The sequence below is a fragment of the Amphiura filiformis genome, chromosome 20 (assembly GCF_039555335.1).
Source record: "Amphiura filiformis chromosome 20, Afil_fr2py, whole genome shotgun sequence".
Classification (NCBI taxonomy): domain Eukaryota; kingdom Metazoa; phylum Echinodermata; class Ophiuroidea; order Amphilepidida; family Amphiuridae; genus Amphiura; species Amphiura filiformis.
In genome coordinates this window covers 58,347,279-58,371,294 of record NC_092647.1, presented here as the reverse complement: position 1 = coordinate 58,371,294, position 24,016 = coordinate 58,347,279, and the positions used below count along the sequence as shown (strand labels likewise).

Genomic DNA, 24,016 nt, shown 5'->3' with positions numbered 1-24,016 from the left:
ATGGCGATGAACAAAATTGAAACATTATTGAATCCCTAACTATGTACTTGACGATTCACTTAAACACACTGGCTTGGGAGAGTGTTGCCATAATTTATTACAGCTCATTTGAGGCGCAGCATTTTTTTATCTAACAGTGATGCTTTTAAATAGTGTTAATTTGCTTTTGTCTTAGTTATATATTTTGCTTTAAGTTTACTGCTAATGTGAAGTCAACTTTCCCAAATCAGAATCCCCAGATTTACCTCTATAGTAAAGACCAGTATACATGCAGACCAGGAATTGCTTCTAAGAAGGATTACACTAAACCTGTTTACATGTTGAGAGATTTATGAATCATATTTTGGTCATACATTGTGAAAAAACTTCAATGTTGAGATTAATGCTTTCACCATGAAATAGACAATGGCCATTTTAAAGAATATTTCTATAAATAATATTTAAGGTCCCCTGATTTGTGATTAAGGCAACTTTTAACCTTTGTATGCCTTTTGGCAGCTGCTTGGCATATTTTAAGAAAAGTAAAAAATAAAATAAAAATGGCTGTATGCATCGTTATCTTGCTTGCAGAGAACCAGTCATGAAATTCAAACAGTGCACTTGCAGTTCTGTATAAATTAGGTCTTGTGGCTTCTGCATTGAGCCTCAAAATAATGACAACAGAAGCCACAAGACCTAAATTTAATTATAAGGCCAAAATAAAGACAACAGAAGCCACAAGACCTAAATTATAAGGCCAAAATAAAGACAACAGAAGCCACAAGACCTAAATTATAAGGCCAAAATAAAGACAACAGAAGCCACAAGACCTAAATTATAAGGCCAAAATAAAGACAACAGAAGCCACAAGACCTAAATTATAAGGCCAAAATAAAGACAACAGAAGCCACAAGACCTAAATTATAAGGCCAAAATAAAGACAACAGAAGCCACAAGACCTAAATTATAAGGCCAAAATAAAGACAACAGAAGCCACAAGACCTAAATTTAATTATAAGGCCAAAATAATAACAACAGAAGCCACAAGGCCTAAATTATAAGGCCAAAATAAAGACAACAGAAGCCACAAGACCTAAATTATAAGGCCAAAATAATATCAACAGAAGCCACAAGACCTAAATTATAAGGCCAAAATAATGACAACAGAAGCCAGAAGATCTAAATTAAATTATAAGGCCAAAATAATAACAACAGAAGCCACAAGACCTAAATTATAAGGCCAAAATAATATCAACAGAAGCCACAAGACCTAAATTATAAGGCCAAAATAAAGACAACAGAAGCCAGAAGATCTAAATTAAATTATAAGGCCAAAATAATAACAACAGAAGCCACAAGACCTAAATTATAAGGCCAAAATAAAGACAACAGAAGCCACAAGACCTAAATTATAAGGCCAAAATAATATCAACAGAAGCCACAAGACCTAAATTATAAGGCCAAAATAATGACAACAGAAGCCAGAAGATCTAAATTAAATTATAAGGCCAAAATAATAACAACAGAAGCCACAAGACCTAAATTATAAGGCCAAAATAAAGACAACAGTAGCCACAAGACCTAAATTATAAGGCCAAAATAATATCAACAGAAGCCACAAGACCTAAATTATAAGACCAAAATAATGACAACAGAAGCCACAAGATCTAAATTAAATTATATGGCCAAAATAATAACAACAGAAGCCACAAGACCTAAATTATAAGGCCAAAATAATGACAACAGAAGCCACAAGACCTAAATTATAAGGCCAAAATAAAGACAACATTTTTACTGTTTTTATAATTTTAACATTGTATCTTACGAAACCCAGAAACCCAAGATTTTTTTAAAAACTGAAAGTGTATTATTTAGCTTCTTTACAACCTTTTTAGGAAAATGTGGAAAAAAGTCTGTAACTATTCAAAAACTAAGGTGCCAGTAAACTCATGGAAAATAGTAAATACATTTTGGTCAACCTGTTGTAGCACTAAGTATTTTATTATACAGGTCTCTTTCACATATCAAAATCTTATGTACTTTCCTGTTTTAATCTAAAGTTGGTTATAACTCCTTGGAGTAAGAACCTGTCACAGTTCAGCAGGAAAGACAAGATTAAGTTTAAAATTTGACATTTTCAGTTGTTCATAAACCCACCTCCACAAATCCACTCATTTGCAAAATGTCATTGAATCAAGTAAATCTATGAAATCTAATCAATTACTGTTGAAAAAAATCACAGGATACAAGTTTTCTATTTATTCTCACACCTTGTGGTAAGGTAAACATCCGTTTTGTCCATATGGGAGAAAAAACCTCCCCAACCTTATTAATGTGGCAAGACAGGAATTATCATTTGGATATCTGTCAAATTGGTCCAAATGTAGGCCTAATGGGGATTAATGTTGAGGCTTTACCACCGTGGGCCTGTTCCAGGTACAAAACAGTTGCTTGTCACTTATGGTAGGTTTCCCCCGGGAATTGAGACGTGGTAGGCCTGGGCTGTGTAGGTTTTTTTTTACTTGCTGACTGGTGGGCTATCATCTTGGTTCATCTGGTGCTTACTACCGTAGTGTGCTTCCTTCCATTTGGTTGTTTTGCCGTATGCTGATATAGAATTATGCTGATTGCAACATGGTGGCTTGTATGTGGGATATGGGTAAAGCTTTTAAAGCTGCCATTGGTAAATTATTTGTTTTATGATATAGAAGGACCAAATTGTGATAAGTATGTGCCTGTTTTAGGTTTGTGACTCACGCCATATAACTTTATTGCAAAATTTTACTGAGAGTCCAGAAGATTGGTGCATACAAGGCAGCCATGTATTCAATCATCTATCAAGCAATTCTATCACTGTTGTAAAACAGCTCATGAAATGTTTATATGGCAGCTATGGTATGAATTATCCACACAATTATCTGATGGTGTATTACTGACATGTGACTTGTTCATCACCAAATATGGAGGGAAATATGGGGGTGGGCATTGCCTTATATGGATGTGTAACATCATAGAAGTTGAAAGAACCCTTGAAATCAAATGTGTAGGGTGAGTGAGGGTTTCCTTGAATGCTGTTTGCAGTGTTACCAGACGTGCGACTTATTAGCCCTATTGGGTACCTTTTGAAGATGTTCACAGCATATTTGGACCATTTTCTATCCCATAGAAACCAATGATTTAGAGACAAGATTGGGCTGCTTTTCGACATTGACTGTGGAAATTTTGTAATTTCTGTCCCGTAGAAGCTATAGTTAAGTGAAAATTGAGCGACTTTTTAGAGATTTCATCCACAAGTTTGGCTGGACATTATTGGCAACCCGGATTGTTTCCCATGTTGATTTGCTGGAGGTGGTAATGTCATAATTGTTTATGTTTGTGAGTAAACATGTCACCTACATTAATAGGTCATAATTTGCAATTTTCAACTTCCTTTGAGCTAGATGGTAATTAATGTGCAATTTAGTGGTTTGGTATCAACATGACAACAACAAACAATATCAGAATCAATAACAACAAAGTGACTAAAGGTCCATTCATACTACGCCGCAATGGCGTTGCGATGCGGTGCCTTGCCGCACTGCTGCAAAATACTGCGTTGCGATAACACAATAAAGTTAAATACATTTTAACTTGGAAATGCAACAAGTTGCGGCAGAAAGTAATCGGTATATATCGGCAAGGCACCGCACAGCAACGCAATTGCGGTGTAGTATGAACAGACCGTAAGTAATCACAATTATATTTTTGAAATCAAGATGATAAATTATTTGCTATTGATTACAATATAAATATTAGTAAGCTGTGCTATCTAATTCCTTGATATTGCAAGACAAATGGAAGGGAACAAACCAAAATATCAATGAAGTCCATAAATGTAGCCAGCTTCATTACAAAGCTTAAGCTGTCCTCCTCACTTTCCTCCTCTGTATTGATACTGGAAGTAGGTCAGAAGTACATAATTATTACATCAATGCTTTGAGAGTAAACAAGTAACATATAATTGGTATTTAAAATTCCAAGGCCCCACCTCCCTAGCAGAAACTAAATTTAGTCATAGGGCTTTATCAATATATTTTTGTTCCCTGAGACTTGTATAGATTCGAGTTGATGTTATTTTAAACTCAGCTATCAAAATTTCTTTATAAAAGTTAAGCTACATTGGTAGATTTTTAGTAAATTAGGTAATTCTTGGCCAAGCTCAAAAGTACATGTTGCATCCATGTAGCGTACTAAGTTTCTATGCAGTGTAAGGTGCGTTCATGCAATCATCTGGACCACATACCCGCGTGTTTATCATGGAGCCACGAGCTTGCCGAAAATCACCTAAGAGGATGTGGGATATGAAGTACTTATAGTATATACTGGTAATGAAATCAATTGCCTGTTTATGAAATATGAAAATCACATAATTAGATTTAATTACTATAATTTTAATTCATAATAAGTAATTTAGATTAACACACACTGTGCCTTTGCCAGAATTTTGTCAATAGTGTGAAGTATATTTATTAGAATCAATCTTAAATAAGGAATTTGAAATCTGAAGTGTTTTTGATTCATAAAATGGTGCAAGTCCTAATCACAAGCTGACAATACTAATGGGTGTACATAATTTATGATGTATCGGTTGCTGTGAGAGCATTCAGTTGGCACTTCCTCTGTGTTGTGGTATAGAGGAAATATGAGAAGACATGAGACTGTGGTTTTGTGGAGGATTCAGAGAAATGGGCTAATGTTATAACCTTAATATAATCTGCTGGGATATGCTGGTGTAAGTTTGTTGATATTTAACCCGGATATTTAAAGTTTAGCCACTGTTTACTAGCTTTTACACACATGATATATTTTGTTAAATATATTGTTTTTTATTTGTGTTGGGTGTGTGCATTTGTATTCAAACTGTGGAGTTGTGCATAATATACACATACCAACTGTGGAGCCTGATCGCAAACATGGAGCTCCATGATTGGAGACAGCTTCAAGAATAGTGTCTTTAAGCCACTTGATGGGGATACAATACCCTTCATTTGTGATTGGAAGGCCATAATAACTTACAGAGTACACAGTAAACAAGTAATACACAAATGTGTGCGTCCTCAGTTGGAAGTGAACACTCCTTGTTGTGTCAAATCAAATCAAATTAACTTTATTTGCATATTACAACAACAATAAAGATCACTGTCCATGTTTTTCAGTGGTTAATGAATGTGTAGAACAGAAAGCTTTCAGACTTGCTCTTCACTAACTTAAGGAAAACATTAGCTATCATTGTATCTATAAATACAAATGTCTCTTCTCTAAACAGCTTAATGGAAGAGGGAGAAGTAAGAAACCAGTTGACAGTAAGCTCAATCGGCATTGTAACCCGGTTTTGAGAGCAATTTTGGGACACTTTGACCTCTGACATATCGGGGAAATTGCTCTAGTTATTATTCATTCTTTTATTATTATTGTAATAATGTTATCATTAACAATATTACAATATTTTAAATAATTTATATAATATTCATAATTTTCAAACAATTTTTATTCTAGTAAATCATTTTAAATAATATTTTGTACGCACAAAAACCAATTTTCCTGATAGGTCAGAGGGCAAGGTGTCCCAAAACTGCAAAAACTGTCCCACAATGCATTACAAATTTCAATGCCGATTTGGCTTATTCATGAAATATCTTATCTGTTCTGTTGTTCCTATGTATCAAATGCAAATATATACAACAAAACCTACAATTTCATCTGTCAGGTTACATGTATAATGGAGGCAATTTACCAGCAACTACTAGAGCTAGAATTGAGCAGTAACTTATCAAAATGATTTATGAATTCATTAACATTTACAAGGTGCTTATAATAGGTTAAAATAACGGCAATTGAAGGATACAGATGGAGTTATACATTCTGAACACATCATAGAGTAAAACATTGTGTGTAGGTTTAACTGGAGTGTACATTTGTAAGCCGTAAATTGAATCATACTCTTAGTCTGATTTCCTTGATCAACTTCTGAATCTTCACAATGACTCAACCTCTATAGCAATGACAAATGTCATGTATTTGTTCATAGTGGTATACAAGTGTTTAACTTATTATTTTGCAGTATGATATTTTGAAGAATTTTTCCATTTAAAAAAAAAATTATTATTTTAGACTGTTGTCCAGTACAACTGAATTAGTAATATATCAACCAGGGTTCACACTTATAGTATTTTTATCAACCTGCCAAATGGCCCATATTGGACCAGTTGCTGTAGTCTACAACAGGCCTTCAAAAGACCTTAACTTAGCTTGCTTTTGTTGTAATACCTTTTCTAAGTGCATAATCATTTGCGGTATCTCTCTTTTGAAGTGATTGGACCCAATTCCTCCACAAAATGTTGCTATGGTATATCGCAACACCTTCTCCACAGCAAGTCTTTTACCTTCTCGGCATTGGTAAAGCTGGTACCCATTTGTACAGATGGGTGAGAAGAGGCAATAGGGTGAAGAGCCTTGCCTAAGTGCACAACACATTGGCACCACAGGGATTCAAACTCACAACCTCATCCCACCTTGCATTTATGAGTCTTTAATTCGTAGACCACTATGCCACTCTAAAAGAAGGTTGCGTTTTAGTAAACCATGAATGATTGAAAGGTTGACACAACATCAATGCTACTTTACTAGACTAAAATTATGAATTTATGATCAAAGTTACTTTGCTTTTTAAGGGGGTACTACACCCCTGGCCAATTTTATGCCTATTTTTGCATTTTTCTCAAAAATTAGAGCACATTTGTGACAAGTAAGATATGTATATTATAGGGGCAAGGACTACAACTACTGTACTGAAAATTCAGCAACTCAAAGCAAGTAGTTACTGATTTATTGATCAAATATTGATTTTCCCTCATTTTTGACTGAAACCCCACAACTGTTGTCTGTGCTGAAATAAAATTTATAGTGCAGTAGTTGTAGTCCTTGCCCATATAATATACATATCTTACTTGTCCCCAATGCGCTATAATTTTTAAGAAAAATGCAAAAATAGGCATAAATTTTGGCAGGGGTGTAGTACCCCCTTAACAGAAATAAATGTAGTCAAATTGTGACATTGACCAGGGATTAACCATCTTAGAAATGGAAAACATTGCATAGTTATCAAATGATATTTATTTTATTTTTCAAGGGTCATATTACTTTATTGACACTTTTGGTTGTTTCCCTCCAAATGGATTAATATGTCATGGATTTCCATCAAATAAAAATAAACCAAGTGTCAGTTACATATCCATGGCAACACGTAACCATGCCAATCCAAAGTTGAAATGTAAGAGATCATTTATCAGAATCTTTGCCATCTCCAGGGAGTTCTATTTAATGTATATTTCCATCATTACTACACACCTGTTGCTCATCAGTTTGTATAAATAGATAGCAATTGCAATCTCATCTTTTCCGTAGCGATTAGCAACTTCACAAGCCTAGAGCACATCTTGGCATTTTTGTTTGCAGTGACAAACAAGTATCAAGTTCACCTATACTTGTTTCAAACCTTTCAAATAGGCAAGACTTTAGAATTAGGACCATCACCCAAGGAGATTAGGATGAGGCTTAGGTTTTTAAGGAGTAATGTTAGGATTAGGATTATATTTTGATGGTATTGGGTTAGGATTAGGATAAGGATTGGGGTAAGGGTTGCATGATTTCAGCTTTTATAGTATATAGTTGACTAGTCAGCAGCAAACGGGCGCAACTAGTCGACTATGATGACCATTTGGAAGTAAAAATTTCAGTAAAAACTTTTAACTTTCATGCCCAAAATGCACAAATCAACAGTTGTAAGGTATGTTGATTGAACATGTTTACAAATTTATGTCAGTCACTGGCAATATATTATACAAAGACACAAGGTATTGTAAATTGTAATCAAGCTTCAATTTCCAATATCACTAACATTTATTTGGATGTCAGTCTGTGTCAAATTAGTCAACTTTGTGTGTTAGATTGTATTATAGTTTTCTTATTGATGTATCTTGAGGAGACAATTGATAGTATACAAATAATGACTGCTATGAGGGGCATGGTTAAAATTATAGGCCCAAGGTGATCTCAAAACCATGCCATGACCCAAAGCGCAACCAATCAGATGACAGGAATCTATATTTGAGGTATCATCATTAGTCGACTCTTACAAAGTCATAGTCAAAAGTTGCGACTATCGACTAACTACGGCTATTGATTACTTAGTCCTGTAACCCTAGTTGAGGTTTGGATTAAGTTTCTCCAAATGTTCTGCTTCACAATTAATGCACAAGCCAAGATAAATTACATGATATTTTTGTTGCAGTAACAGTGAGTACCACTTCATAAGTAATGAGTACATCCATGGCAATTTGCTAGTAGAGCTAAAATCAACTATCAAACTTTTATTTTGGATGCATTCTTTTAATCCAACTTTCTAAAAATGACTTTATTTTAAGAGCCCAAGGGCAAACCTAGCATTTTGTCAGAAGTAAGAAAATGATACAAATATTATCAAACTTTTACATTCCAATGAAGGTAGACTATCATGATATAGCTTGTTGGAATTTACTGTCAGGAAGAGAAACGTTATGTCTCAAGAGGGCTCCCTTCCAAATTACAGAGCTGTGTTGGAACTATTTCTGTCAAGTCACTTGGAACTATTTTTTTTTTTTTTAACTCAAAGGGAACTATTTTCTTCCCTCCCATGTTGGAACTATTTTCTTTCTCTCTGTATCCATCTTTTAAGTGTAAAAGTCTATTTTTAAGTGCACTAGTAAACTGAATTATTGATTGATTGGACCCATCTTTAGGGAATAAAGTTGTGATTATATCTTGTAGGAAACTGTTAAAGATTGTCAAATTGGTGTAATATGTGACTGAACTGTGCTTATTTGCTGCATTTGGTATTAATTCACTTTCAGCTTATGTTATATTCAAACTTTAAAATTATTTTCACCATTCTGACCAGTTTAGATGAAAAGTAATAGTTAGTTACGGACTGTCTGTGGTTCAGAAGTATGTGCGTTGGACTGCAAATAACCTAAAAATGCATTTGAGAGTGTGTCCAGTTTATTGGTGATATAAAATCAGTCCCCGTATGATAGGTTAAATGTCATGAAAAATTATCCCCAGGTAGGCAGTCAATATTAGACAAAAAACATGCCCTTGTTAAACGGTCCAGAACAGAGTCCCCATTTGGCAGATCTGTATAATATTTGAACATATTAATGCACCTGGACCTTTGTAAATTCAGATCTACACAACCAGATTCCTATTGCTGGCAACCCCAGAGGTACACTGCTGCCCAGCTACTTTGTGGCTACTCTACCAGTAGAGTGCCAATGTAGTACCACATTGTGTACTGTTTGTGTGATTCTGATGTATAATACATTGTATCTGTGTGAAATTGCTGGGCTACAGTACACTTCTAGGGGTGGCAGCAATAGGAATCGGGTAGTGTAGAAAAAACAGCATTGCTCCTACAATAGTGTTTGATTTAAGGATACATGTGTTAAGGATACATTGCTTTATTTTGCATCTGTCTACAATAGTCCTCTTTGTTTTCCTAAATACTTTAATAGTGCCTAAAATAAAATAATTGATCTGTTTGTGCTTGGTCTAGATCACTAGTGTTAGTTGGCAATGTGAGGTACTATTTGAACACAACTCTTTGTTTTGCATGTGTCTACAGGAAAAGAAATCCTGTTTTCAGTGGTAGGACAATGCACTTGTTGCACGCTTGAATTCAAACCAAAATTTTAGCATGTTTGGTTCATATTTTGAAAGGTATGTTGTAATATTTTGGTATTGACGGCTTGTCCAGAATTTACAGTGCTAATTAAGCGAAACCAGTCAAATGTACATAACAGGATATAATGTGCCTTAGGGCTAGAGATAATGCAAAGTTAACCTATATACAAGTGAACTCTAAGGTGCATAATTTGAGTTAACTTTTGAACTAGCACAAAATCTAGAGGGAATTGGGTAGGCACCACAATTAATGACAAAGAGATTTTGTTGATGTGCAATATCTGTAGAATTGTGTTCATAAACGGTTTTGTTCCACTATGATTCTATAATATGGATGAGCAAAATTGCCATCTTGGCAATGCCAAATATCCACAAATTATTATTTACTATTTAATTTAGATTTTACAAATCCCATATGTCAAAATCAAACCTTCATAACTGCTTATGCGGCACTAAATACCATAACTACCCGAGTGATTGTGGATTTACACTGGTGTAAATAGTGAGGCTTTAGTGAATGAACTAAAAGACAATATTTTAACATTTTGCTGATATCAAGGATGATATTCTCAAGCTGTATAAGAATCTTGTCAGAATTTAGGCACAATTCATGTGAGATATACAACATTGAAGATTAAATTGGATATAAATGATTTGTTTCAATATCCTGGGTATTAGAAAGTTGGATATCTAGTACATCCTAACAATTATATGATCTCTTTTCTTTTTATGCTCCTGGTAAAAAAATCCCCCCTCATTGCAGAGAAACTTTTCCTCACAAAGGTAATGAACATTGTTAAAAATAATATAGTGGTTTTAATTATTAACTTAAGAATGTCTGCTTTACTTTGTGCTTTCCTGGCACAGGCTTTTATAAATTTTACACAAAGTGTAAGTTGGCATGCTCAGGAATGGAACAGAATAATTCTCAGCTATTACAAGTTGAACCAAGTATAGAGGCCAAAAAAGTATAGTGGTCGTACATCTGGGCATCCTGTCCTTTATGCAAAATATTTTTGGGTGCACACATAGCAACCAGATCAGTGAAAAGGAAGACAAATCATACTGCACATGTGCAGTTGTGCACACTGCCTTTTGAGTGATTGCTTTTTTGTGTAACGTAAACCCTATTGAGAGAATGAGCTAGGTTACATAACGGCATGCAATTTAAGGTCTTCCTCCAGGGGAGAGGGGCTTTTTGATAATGTGTATATGAACTTCAAGAGCAGGTTTAAATAAAAGGAACAAATCTAATTGTAGCAATTGGTAAGAATCATTTTATTTCCACAATCATCACTTAATGCATATTTCCTGACCCTGTTAGCATAAATTGAATAATCCTTCTGCTGATGAAGTTTCTTAACCAGATGCGAGAGTGACATATACAAATATTTCAAATACCATATTCGACCTCGGTGCTTAACAAAGTCATTCCCAGGGGGTTGCTTTCTGGTATATGTACTATTTTCAAAATGGACATTTTCCATAATATTATTAACCACAGTAATAGTTATAAAAGAACTGTAAACATTGGAACTCAAAAGCAAGATGGGTTTTCTGTGATTCTGTAAACATTGGAACTCAAAAGCAAGATGGGTTTTCTGTGATTCTCTAAGTAATTTTGTACCCAAATACAAGTTTACCAAAAAGGGACAGGTAAACAAATGGAAGTCAGAAAAGTGCACAGGAGTGCTAATTAGGGTGAGGGGCCCTAATTAGGTCTAATGTGGTACATGAAATAGTTTGCTACAAGAATGCAAGAAGCCACCGTAAGATTGATTGCTTACCCGGGAAAGTAATAACCCATTTATATATCATCAGCCTGCTACGCTAATTGCCTAAGTCATGTTTTAAATTTTGAGAACAAAGTACAAATATGGTTCAAGCATGCATTTAAACATATTTATTCACCAATCTTTGGACAAGAACAAATGATAATGATAACAAATGAAACAGAATAATCCGAAATAATTAGGGTGATTACGTAACTTATGCATGCTTGAACCATATTTTGTTCTTTGATCTCAAAATTGCAAAAACTGACTTAGGCAATTAGCGTAGCAGGCTGACGATAAACTGGTGGGATTTGATCGGTTCCAGTCTTGTAAAAGTGTTAGCAGCCATACCAAATGAGAATGGGAACTTCCTAGACCTATGTACAGCTGTAAACAAATCTTGTATCATGCTCAAATTAAATGAGGCAAAACCTAGCATTCTGTATAATTTTCTTAGAGTTATCATCGTTCTTTTTGGTCTCATTTGATTAAAAATTAGGCCTGATATAGTCATTTCATATGTGAAATAATTGAAAACTAACAATTTGAACTAAATTGTGCTATTCCTGTTGAAATCCATACACCCTCTATAGAAGATGTGACCTTAATCTTCCACTCAGGGAGTGTAAATTAGAAATGGAGTTACCTGAATGGTGAAAATGTTTGAAATCTACACCCCCTGTGTGGGAGATTAACATAATATCTTCAAAAGAGGGTATATGGATTTCAACTGGAATAGCCCAAAATGAGTATTGAATACAGATATATTACCTATGACAAAGTTGCATATTCTGAAATCAAATCCCTACAAAAGTTTCATCAAATTCATCATGTTAACCCAACCAAATTGTGGACTTTTTTCAAGTTTGCTGTGACAAATATTGTTTTATTTACCATAATACAATTTGGCATTAGAATGGTTTCCTGAACATTTATTGGAGTACATATATCCTGTTTTTCTCTTCTACAAATTTCTTGCATATCACACCTAAATAAACTTTCTTTTTTGAACTACAGATCCTCGTTTTGGCTACAGATCCTCGTTTTGTTTTTGTTCTGTTTTAATTTGTGTAATTTAATTATACAGGGGTGCAGCATTTACAGGCTTAAGCTTATCGTTGTACCTCCTCCATCGTGTTGTACTTTTTATAATTATTGTATTTTGTTGTAATTTTTGATGGAAATAAAATAAATCTGATTGAAAATCTGATTAAATCTGATTGAACAAGTCGTGAAAGGGTTTCATACAGAATTTGGCTATTATTGCACATTTATTAATTCTTGCGCAATCGAGATATGAAAAGAGAGAACGTAAAATCGTTTCTTCTTTCTTGCTTACGTCAAATGTGTGCATGAAACACTAAAGGAAAATGGCTTAAATAGTTATTGGATATTAAATAGGGTCTTTTGAAATAGCTGCTTTTAATTGAACAGGAAGTTTCACAATACAAGGAAATTTCCTTTCTGAAACGAAGCTGCCACATACTTTGTCATTCAGTTTTGGAAAGTGAGCGCTTACTTATAAATCTTGGCAAACTAGATGAGTCTATTCCAACAAGCTGCAAGGTTGGTTTAGAACAGGTTTCTGATTGTAAACTGAATATTTTTTAAGACCAAAAATGTCTTGAATTATATATAACTTTGTCACATGGGGTAGATATGTTGAAAAAAAGGTTTTTCTAGAAACAAAAATTCAAATGTCCAATTTTTATTTGAGATGAAATCAGTGGCATAGATTTCTTTTTGACATTGGGGGGGGTGTTGGAAAAATTTCGTGAATCCAGCACCTTTTGGGAGCATAATAAACTTAAGGTACAAAATGCGCATTTAAACATGTGAAAAATGTTGCCATATTGAGACTAAACTGATGAAACATGGTGCAAAAGTGGATTAAATTTGCACACAGTGCAAAAAATAGCACTTTTGGGCTAAAATAGCCAAATATGAAGTTAATTTGGTCAGAAACCCATATACAGGTGTCAACATTGGGGGGATGATTGTATGGACCTTCTCCCCTGGCAAAATATTTGGGGGATTTACTCCCCCCTCCCCCGATCTACGCTATGGATGAAATACATTTGAAAACACAGTGTTAAGATGGGGAAGAAAGAATGAGCTTGGAGAGGTGAATTATAAATAATTTTATTTATAATTCACCTCTGTTTCTACGACTGGATGAATCATAATATACATCAACATTTAAAGAATGAGCTTGTTTCAGTCTTTTTCAAATTTCTTATGTAAAGTAGTTTGTCAAATGGTATACTGCTGTATACAGGGCAAGAATATTGTCCCTGGTACCGCGCAATAGGATGTCAACAAAGCAAGGGAAAATAGAGGAAATCTAATCAATGTAATTCGCCGCCAAATTTCCAGGCTTAATTTTGCGTCCGACTATTTTTGGGTTCATGTAAATTTTACGGAAAGCAGGTAAAATGAACAGATCATAAAAACAAGAAAAAATCTGCAATAATAAGTTTTATGACATTCAAAATAGAGTATCTATATTAGAATAGCTAGCTGATATTTAAAACAGCAAAGATTTTATTTATTGTAATGTTTAATCATGAAATATTTTGTTTGGTTAGAAACTGTGCAAAATAGTATCTTTTGCATTTAAGCTAATTTACTTGTTTTGTTTGCTTGTTTTGTTGAAACCCCCATACTTTTGCACTCCGTCTTGTTTCGTCTTACCTTTGGAAAATTTCTCAATTGACACAAAATATAGGACATGTTTGGTAAAATTTCTCACATGACACAAAAATAGGACAAGTTTGGTAAAATTTCTCACATGACACAAAAATAGGACTAATTTGGTAAAATTTCTCACAGGACACAAAATGTAGGACAAACTGGGTAAAAATTTTCACTTGACACAAAATGTAAGACAAATTTATTAAAATTTCTCAAATAACATAAAAAATAGGGCAACTTTGGTAAAATTTCTCACTTGACACAAAATGTAGGACAAATTTGGTACAATTTTTCACTTGACACAAAATGTAGGACAAATTTAGTACAATTTTTCACTTGACACAAAATGTAGGACAAATTTGGAAAAATTTCTCCCTTGACACAAAATGTAGGACAAATTTGGTTAAATTTCTTACTTGATCAGTACAAATTTACTGCAAAAACAATGACCTACTTTTTGATCAACTGATTCTGTAATAATGAGATTTGTTTTTTATCAATACCATATCCTTCTCTGTGAATCTAATTAGAGGTGTGACTTATTGAATCAAATAAGAATATAATACAAGAAATCCCACTTGTTGAAGGTATTTGATTTAATAATGCATCCCATATGAGCAGGTGATTAAGTGTTTAGGAGATTTCTAAATGGGGACATATTCTGAGTGAACACCAGCTGAAAACGCTCACGACAGATAAGTGTAAAACTAGGCTGTGTGAAAGATCACACATTTTCTTGTTTTATATTCAGTTTTAGAATCTGATTGTTTTCTTTTTACAAATTATAACATGCGGTAAAGACAATATATTATAGAAATGCGATCAAACCAAAATACAACCATAGACTATAATTTGGTTCACATCAAGTTTGGTAGTGACGTATGTGCATATTTTGCTCGCCGCAGTATCGAATCGCCAGCGGAAAGTTAAACGCGCTGAGTGCACACGCATTACGAGGCGGTTTGTTGGCACGCTTCTGACGCAACCGCTGAAATAGCATTGACGCTACTACCAAACTTGAGGTGAACCAAATTATAATGAATTACCACCAAGTGGCAAAGTTTAGCATTATTGCATGAAAATGCAACCCCCTGCCTGTTATGGTGTAAGGTGTGTTTTTCAAAGAGCAGTTTTTACATCTTTCTCATAAAGGAATAGGCATCATAAAACTATTAATAAATCCTTTGTGCAGCCCTGTGATACTCAAGGTACGCCATGTGTGTGATTTGTATAGACATGGGCATATAGAATGATTGGCCCACTTCAATATGCGTATAACAGGGTAGAATGCTGATGGGGATCAGACCCTTTTTCAGAAAATTCTTGTTTACAAGTAAGGTATAGAAACACTGTCGTGAGACGATTTCGGATTTCGGATCCGATCCTTTTGAGATCCGGAATCTGAAATCGTCTCATGACGGTGTTTGCGAGATTCTTATTGCATACAAAGCATGAGGACTTTAGCTGTTGGTGCACTATATGTACTTCTTTATATGGCTATATAAGACGTTACTGACATGATGCCCTCCATTTTAATCTGATACATAGTAAACACCACCCCAAATTTCGATCCAGTCGCTTTTAACATGTGTGAAAATTAAGTATCTACAAAATATAAATGAGTGTAAACTACTAAAATGTATCAACTCCAACAGGTTGAATGTCAAGAAAGGAAATGTAATTATTGTGAACTAAAAGCCGTTTACACAACATGCAATGTTGTAGAAATAATATTGTGCTTAGGTCTCTAGGTGTGCAACCAATCTTGCAATCACGCCAACAAAAATATATATTGTCTGACAAGGAAATTGTTTGTTTTACATTTTAGGAAAGTTCTGTCATTGATGATATATTTCATCTGTGATGGTGTTGATGGTTTAATTTCTTGTGGCTGTTAATGATTAAGATGTGTGAGAATGCCTCGTAACCTTGAACCAGCGTGTCTGTTTATGATTTTGGAATCAATTTGGTGCAATCCTGTTGTAATATTGAGTTATAAAATAATAAGTAAGTGGTGATGCAGAGAGATCTGTGCTAAAGGGACACTTGTAGAATGGCTTCATCCCATCCTGTCTTGGCCCTCATGAGATGAGATTGTATTCTGTATAGACCACTTGACTTTGTTGTTTATCAACAAAGGCGAGGGACTGGTCTATCAATATGCTTGAACAAACCGCTACACTGTTCAATAGCTTTCTTGTACTATATAAATTTGGTGGGCGATTTAAAATGCCCGTGCCCTGAACAAACTATGATGTGTACGCACAAGGGCAAAGAACAATGGATATTGCCATAATTCGCACACATACTGCCTGGCAATGACGTCACATGTCAAGTGGTCTACAGAGAATAAAGATACAAATTTTTAGTTTTGAGTAGTAAACTTCTATCCTGTCATAGAGGATATGCAGGAACAATGTTTTGAGTTGCCGATGCTACGCTTGCACACTTTTATTCTCTTTCTTGTTTAGTTAAATGCTATCTCAATTGCTAAAAACTATATCTAGAATGAAAGTATCCATCACAAGAAATTGTGACCCTTTGCAGTCTGAAATGAATGAACACATCACAAACTTAATTGCAGTGCACACATGTATTGCGCACTGCACCTACAACACACTTCTTAATCAAATCGCATAAATGCAATAGAGGTTATCCATGTTCTATAAGCTGCATATTCTATCAACGACTGCTATACCTTGTTTAGGACTTTCTAAAGAAGTATGCATGTGCAACCATGGCTGTTTCAGAATAGCCTGCCAAAGTCATGCAGGTAACTCTGTGGTCGTGAATTGAATTGGTTTGAATGAGGAATACTACAGGAATCAGCGCCTTTTGTTAGAGTCACACATAAGTGAAGTGGATAACCTCTATTCACATGTTCTTAATGAACCCATATGGCAGGGAACAGAGAAGATATCAGTAACACTGATGAAATGTCCCTTTAAAATTTGACTGTTAAGAGAACAGGGTCAGTACTTGGGATGGGAAGAACAGGGCAGTTGTTACTAACCATGACCTTTGGGACAAATTTGACCTTCATTTTGGGGAGCTAAAAGTAGTTCATTTTAGCTTGTTAGATTTTTTCCCTTATATTTTATACATGATTTATTCACTACTTGTTTTATTAAATGATTGTGTTTTTCTTTAAAATAAAGAGAATGATGTTTCATTACATATTGTTTTGCAATTAGGGCCGCTACAGATTCCCTGGTATTTGACATAGAATATTTGATGTAACATTTCTTCCTTATTTAATCTATTCCCATTCTGTTTCCAGGAGAATGTCTGCTGGTAAAAAATGCTACATTGAATTGAATATTCTACATCCTACATCCACTAAAAAAATCTACAGCAGCCCTTAGGGTTAACAACTTTTTATTGAAAAATCAATAAACATTTTGTGAGGGATAGCCAAAAGTTGTATGAGCTCTTGTTATGTTGCCTTTTTCAAAGATGTAAATTTGTGTTGTTTTAGTATCACATATACTCTTATATCTCCATATATTTTTATCTCATATATTTGCAAGAAGACCGCCTATTTGTGTACTTTTTAAACCTTAATTATCATTTATTAACCTGCTATTGAAACTTTTGTATCTTACAGAAAGAACATAGAGAAGAGAGCACTGTTTGATCATCTAGATGCTGTGTACTTGGCCATTGATGAAATTATCGATGGAGGGTAAGTTAATTGGACAATAAAGGGTTTGTTTTTCGTTTCTGCCATGTATCTATCTTATAACATATCATGGGCAACACAATTTGGACAAAAATACTGACAATGTGTGTTATATGAGATGACAGAGGCTAAATGCCTGATCCAATTGGGCCAAATGTGGCTATTGTAAAAATTGTGATACAGCCACAAAATAAGGGCAAAAAAACCAGTACAAAATATTTTCAAGTTGATATTATAAAAGGCTCATAACTTTACAACAAAATATGTGTATATCCATATCAAAAGGATCTACTTGTCAGCTGCTACATGGGTCTCTTAAACAAATATGTAATAGCTTGGAACAAATACCAGACTCATCACAAGTGGTGGTCGCTTCAAATCATCCCAAAGTCACATAGTTTAGGAATACAGAGAACATTCCTAAAGCATGTGACTTGGGGATGATTTGAAGAGACCTTTACTGGAGATGGGACTGGTATTTGTTCCTAGCAGCTATTATGTAAAAAGATACATGTAGCAGCTGACAAGTACATCCTTTTGATGTGGATGTACACAAAAGATGTGAGGATTTCAGCAATAGCCATCGTCCTTTGTTGCTGGGCAAGTTGACAATTGTCTCATTTGGCCTGGTTGAATTAGATCATTTCACATATGTACTAGTTGTTTTACACCACAAAGTGAAAAACCTTTTATCAGATGCAGCTATGATCTTGGTTTCCTGTTGTTAAATCACAAACAGAATTGATATATTTTGTTGGATAATGGCCAAGATTTAACATGAAATTTTGGATGCTGTGTACAATGTACATTTGGGTTTGATCGAGTGAAGGGAAATGTTGGGGTTAGATATGGGTAGTTTTCAAGTGGAGCTTGTTAATTGTCAAAAACATGCACAGAAATTAAGTTCTGAATGTTGAAAACAAAGTTTGGGTTTATTGCATTGTATTATTGTATAGAAATAGGTAATTTTATGTCACTGGCGAGCGCAAAGATGTTTGTGTACGCAATTGCACCTGGTGCATGTTGCATGGTTTTCTGGACATTTACATTGTTGATTTGAAAAGGTCTGTTTTTTCAGAGGGGCTAAAATATTGTGATTACTAGAAACCATCACAATATATCTTTGAAGTGTTTTACCTGATTCATTTAGTTACACAATTAGATAATATTGCCATCTGCCAGCAGTATGATACATAGGGTAAAAGAAAACGGGCTGCCATTTTTGAGAAAAATATACCAATATGGCATACAAAATTCTAGAGTGTGTTAAATTTTGTGTAAAGTGCTGTACACATTGAAGTTTGGAATCGCCATTATTATGTTTGCCAATGTAGTGTACATAAACTTCCTCCGCTATCAAGGTCATAATTATATCATGATTAAATTCTAAGCACTATTGCCTTCTTCAAATCTCTATGTACAACAAGTATGATGAAGAAATGTTGACTAATTTACCAAATTGTTTTCCATGTTATAGGATTATCCTGGAGTCAGACTCTAATGCGGTGGTACAAAGAGTAGCATTACGAGGTGATGATGTTCCTATATCAGAACAGACAGTGGCACAGGTTTGTACCAATTCTATCATCTCAAGTACAAAGGCAGTATATGCTTTGCTAATTACCAGCAAGTACTGCCTTTTACTTTGGAAGAGAAGATATCATACCCTTCCCACAATCCTTTGCAACATGACACATCTCATAACAGAGAATGACACTCCTATTACTTTGTACATGTTCGTTTTGTTTTCATGTTGATGATAGACTGGCTAAACATGAATTGATAGTCAAGAAATGAACATATTTTGCAAGGTCTGGATGGGTTCTGTTCATTGAGGTATTTTGTCGCTCTAAAGTTTGTTAGTCTTTTATAGGGCGGAATACGACTCATAACACCGAGTATTGATATAGAATGACATGCACGAAGTTGAGCGCAATGCTTACGCTATAGTTGTGTGTTGCGTATTGCGTGACTGACACATGCTTATGTGAATTGGAACTTCATTGACGGTTGCAGTAAGAAAAGCCAAATAATTTCCGCCTTATATAAGCCGAACAACTTATGATAGCAAATCAGTACTGAAAATTGAAATGGAAGAAATGCATTATGGGAAGTGTGAGATATCTTCTCTGGTCTGACAGAATCTGCTGTTTTATCTTTAATCGTAGCTACTGTGGGAATTGACCGTTTTGGTAAACTTTGCGGGTAGACTTGTGATGTTGCCACGCTGATTCGCACATCACTACTGCGCACTTCACAGCTTTGAAATGCACAGTAGCAATGTTCACTAAATGAGGTGCGCATCGGCGTGAAGTCAAATGACGACATCTCAGGTCTACTCGCAAAGGCTTATGGGATTTACCGAAAAGGTCAATTGACTGATCAAAAGGCCAAGTTAAGAGGCATTACCTGTTTTGTTATTTAGTTAAAGATACTGCATTCTTTATTGGGACATATTTACTAGAGTATCATGCAGGTTGCAGAAATTTTATCCATTATCATTACCTTTCAAGAGGACAAAGTATATGTGCATATTCAGGGTTTTGTCTGTGGGAGATGAATGTGGAAAGTACCTTCTAACAAAAAGTACACCACAAATCATCAGTGACATCTGACCTGTTTGGAGACTCAATTACCAGCATGTAGGCCTATAATTTGCCTGTGTGCTATGGGTTACAAATTGTAATATGGGACAACAGGGAATGCCCAGATTGTCATAAGTCTCCAGGTTGAGGAAAAACACTAGAAAATGTCCCTGATGGTATGTGTTTACAAGCCTGTACATAAACACACCAACGCATGCCTGTAAGAACCTCCAAACGAGGACGTACAAACTAAAAAAGCACTGTACTCTCCAGTCGAGGGGACACATTCCTGCAGTGACACACCATGAGATGGTACTATCTAAGGGGGTACACCGTCTATTCCGCTAAAAGAGGACATGCTCTAAATAGCATTTTTACATAATGTGGACAGTCCAAGTTCAAGGTGTGTATCCACGGCTGGAGGTGTGTTAACCACAAATATAGCTTCCTTAGGCAGCACCTTTTTTGCATGTCAGATAGGGGCACATAAAAACACGAATGCCAACTGAGGACACACAACTGCCATCCAGGGACACACAAGACACAAATTATATCTCTTCTTGATAAACTTGTAAAAGTAAAACACAGATTTTGGGGAAAAAAGTCTTGACAAACGCGAATTCATCAGTAGCACTCCTGTGGTGTTTCCTGTTGTAATAGTACCATTTTTGGTATCTTCAGAAACAGGAGGTTTCATAGCCAAAATAAATACAACTGCTGTCATCAACAATTGTCAGAGATCTTTTGTTGGTGGGAAATAAACATAAAAAAGTTCCAGATTGCTGGTAAAAATAAAAACGCACCCCCGCACACAACACATGTATGTGCGTGCATGCATGCATGTACGAGTATGCATATGCACCCAGCACCCCAAGATAAAACCCTGCGATTGTGCAAACTATACATTCATTTGATTATTTCCAATAGGTGTATTGTGCATGGTATGTTATGTGTGATAACTAACATATATTTGAAATAAAATTGGTATTTTTAATCAATTACATTTTATATTACTGATCAGTTTTACCATAATGTGCAAGATATGTTAGTTTAGTTGGTGCATGGGGAGGAATTTATAAAAAAGCTATGCAGGGTCAGAATTTCGGCGTGAATCAGAGAATCGATTCTCGCAAAGATTCTCGTAAACAGATTTGCGTGAATCAAAGTTGATTCCCGCAAACGTTTGTAGTTTACACAGAAGTTGAAACAGAAACAGAAAATGTTTGGTTACGGTTTATCAACTTTCTGTACCATTTACTAACACATCTAGTACCTTTTGTACTTGATCAATAATGATATTTCTTTAGACACCTTTCCTATGTAACCCAAGTGACGTACCTGGTTAATTAATTTTATATTTACTTTTACTTTTTCACCTGTATAATATCCACTTGTCAATCACCTCTCCCCTGTGCATACATGTTGTAGTCCATTTCCAACAAGCTGCAAGTAAGTGGTTTAGACCATTCCAGTATGTCTCATAGGGGGTTTAGGTAGCATGGTGTACTATTTCATGCAATCATTACATCTCATCTTGTTTGTGTCATCACCTCTTGCTTATATGTTGTCACCTCTTGATTCACTATTTGCTTGGTTGAGTCATTGTGTGATTGATGTAATCATCAATCTTCTTGCACTAGCACTCTAAACCTCTGCATAGCTAGCACCTTAAAATGATGACTAATATCAACTTTTTACTGAATGTATTAGAATGTACGAGTTATACTTTTTTGTCAGCTTGAGATTTTACTTTCTAAGTTAAAGATTATTACTCTGGTTTTAAGTCTAAGCTACCAATCACAACACAAGACAATGGATCATTTTCAGGGCTTTATTTGTGTTGTATACCAATATTTTCATTGTTTCATCTCCTGAGCAGTTGTAATGCCCCACATTTGCATTTTTGAAGAATGTTGGACACAATCGAGGGCGCTGTTCAGTGTGGGTAAAACATGGGAAATTCAACTGAATTTACCTATACTAAACAGCGCCCTCCTATTGTGTCTGCCATTTTTCAAAGTTGCTTATTTGAATGATAAGCAGTATGCTTGTTCAATTTATAAGTGGCAAAAATTATTTGGTTTTCATAACCGCACGTGTCAATAAAATCCAAACTTATATGCTTGCGTAAATTCACATTTAGTATGTACCAGTCACCCATTACCCAAAGTGTAACTAAACGCCTCCAAACGAGGACTGAAATTGTGTAACCGCCAACCGAGGAGACCAAGTTTCAGCAAGAGAGGTCGTGATATGATTGTGCTCTAAATAGCCTTTTTTCATCATTTTTATCATACTGCACCCCCTTAGGAACCGTGGACGTCCACGGTTGGAAGTGTGTCCTCGGTTGAAGGTGTGTAAACTTACGATTGGGCTCCTTTGAAGGCGTTAACAAGCTCACATATTGTCCCACATCCCCCTCTGCTCTCCTCCCCTATATACACACAACTCTACATTCCTGTTATCAAATATGAATGATGGGTAAAAACCTTTTGATGAGAACATAACTTTCACTATCTGATGACTGGACAAACTGCAGCAAACCATGGCCCTTTCATAGAACCATGAAGTACATAGTGTCAATTGCAAGTGCTTTCTGAAAGTTCAAAGGTTAAGAATCAGAATATGTGTCCTTGTTTGGCACTGTAAACAAATGCCCACTCCACCCCTCCCCCACACACAAAAACCACATGAACTAAATATAAAAGAACACTAATTAATAATTATTCAAGTGGTCCTTTCCCAATTTAAAGCCATATTATAACATTTTCATACAAAATAGATTAGCCATAAAATGTTAGCTTTTACTGTCAGATAAATCCCCTTTTATTTTTGAGCGGAACAACTAAGGTAAAGCAAAGAAAATTGGAATTTACTACCAGCGCAGATGTAGCCAATACGTACAACTCCTTCGGTCGTGTATTGATTTGAGTGATATTTCTATCGTAATAATAAAACAACGGTTCCTGCGCTTTAATTCAAAATCTCGGATTTTGACAAAACTTCAGCACCTAGAGTCTTGATTTTGGCAGGGTATGTTGGTTTAATAAAGTACAATATAATCGTTTAAAAAGCTTTGATTTGCTCTTGATTTTAACATTGGGCTATTCCAGTTGAAATCCATACTCCCCTATTGAAGACATGTCTCTTAATCTGCCATACAAGGAGTGTGAATTTCAAATGGGATTACCGGAATGGGTGATTCCATTTGAAAGCTACACCCAGTGTATGGAAGATTAAAGACATAGATGATTTCAACTGCAATAGCTGAATAAAGGAAGCCTTATTTGTCAGAAGGAAGTACAGCTGCATATGACTCTACTAAAATACCAATACACAATTTATGTGTCTGTAGTGAGGAATTAAATTTAAAAAATGCCATATCTGTTTAAAATCATTTGTTGATTAGAGCACAAAACCGTCTAGTAAACATAGCTTCTCAAACTGTTTCTCTGTGTAAGATTTATATGTCAGATATCAGGCACTTTATCTATGCAGTTGTTGGATAATTTTATATGCCCAGATGAATTAGAAGATTATTGGTG

The 24,016-nt window shown here is 35.1% G+C and overlaps 1 protein-coding gene across 5 annotated transcripts in view; it reads left to right on the top strand.

The window, feature by feature from the left end:
* The window catches only part of LOC140142117 (coatomer subunit zeta-1-like), a 257,967-nt gene that overhangs the window by 176,252 nt on the left and 57,699 nt on the right, over positions 1-24,016 (top strand). For 3 of the 5 annotated variants that reach the window (XM_072164083.1, XM_072164081.1, XM_072164082.1), the window contains exons 5-6: positions 17,812-17,889; positions 19,364-19,454. In XM_072164083.1, coding sequence (XP_072020184.1) covers positions 17,812-17,889; positions 19,364-19,454 — 169 coding nt within the window. Of the gene's footprint in view, positions 1-17,811; positions 17,890-19,363; positions 19,455-21,899; positions 21,921-24,016 lie in introns of all 5 variants that reach the window. The other 2 variants (XM_072164080.1, XM_072164079.1) reach the window with 1 other exon arrangement.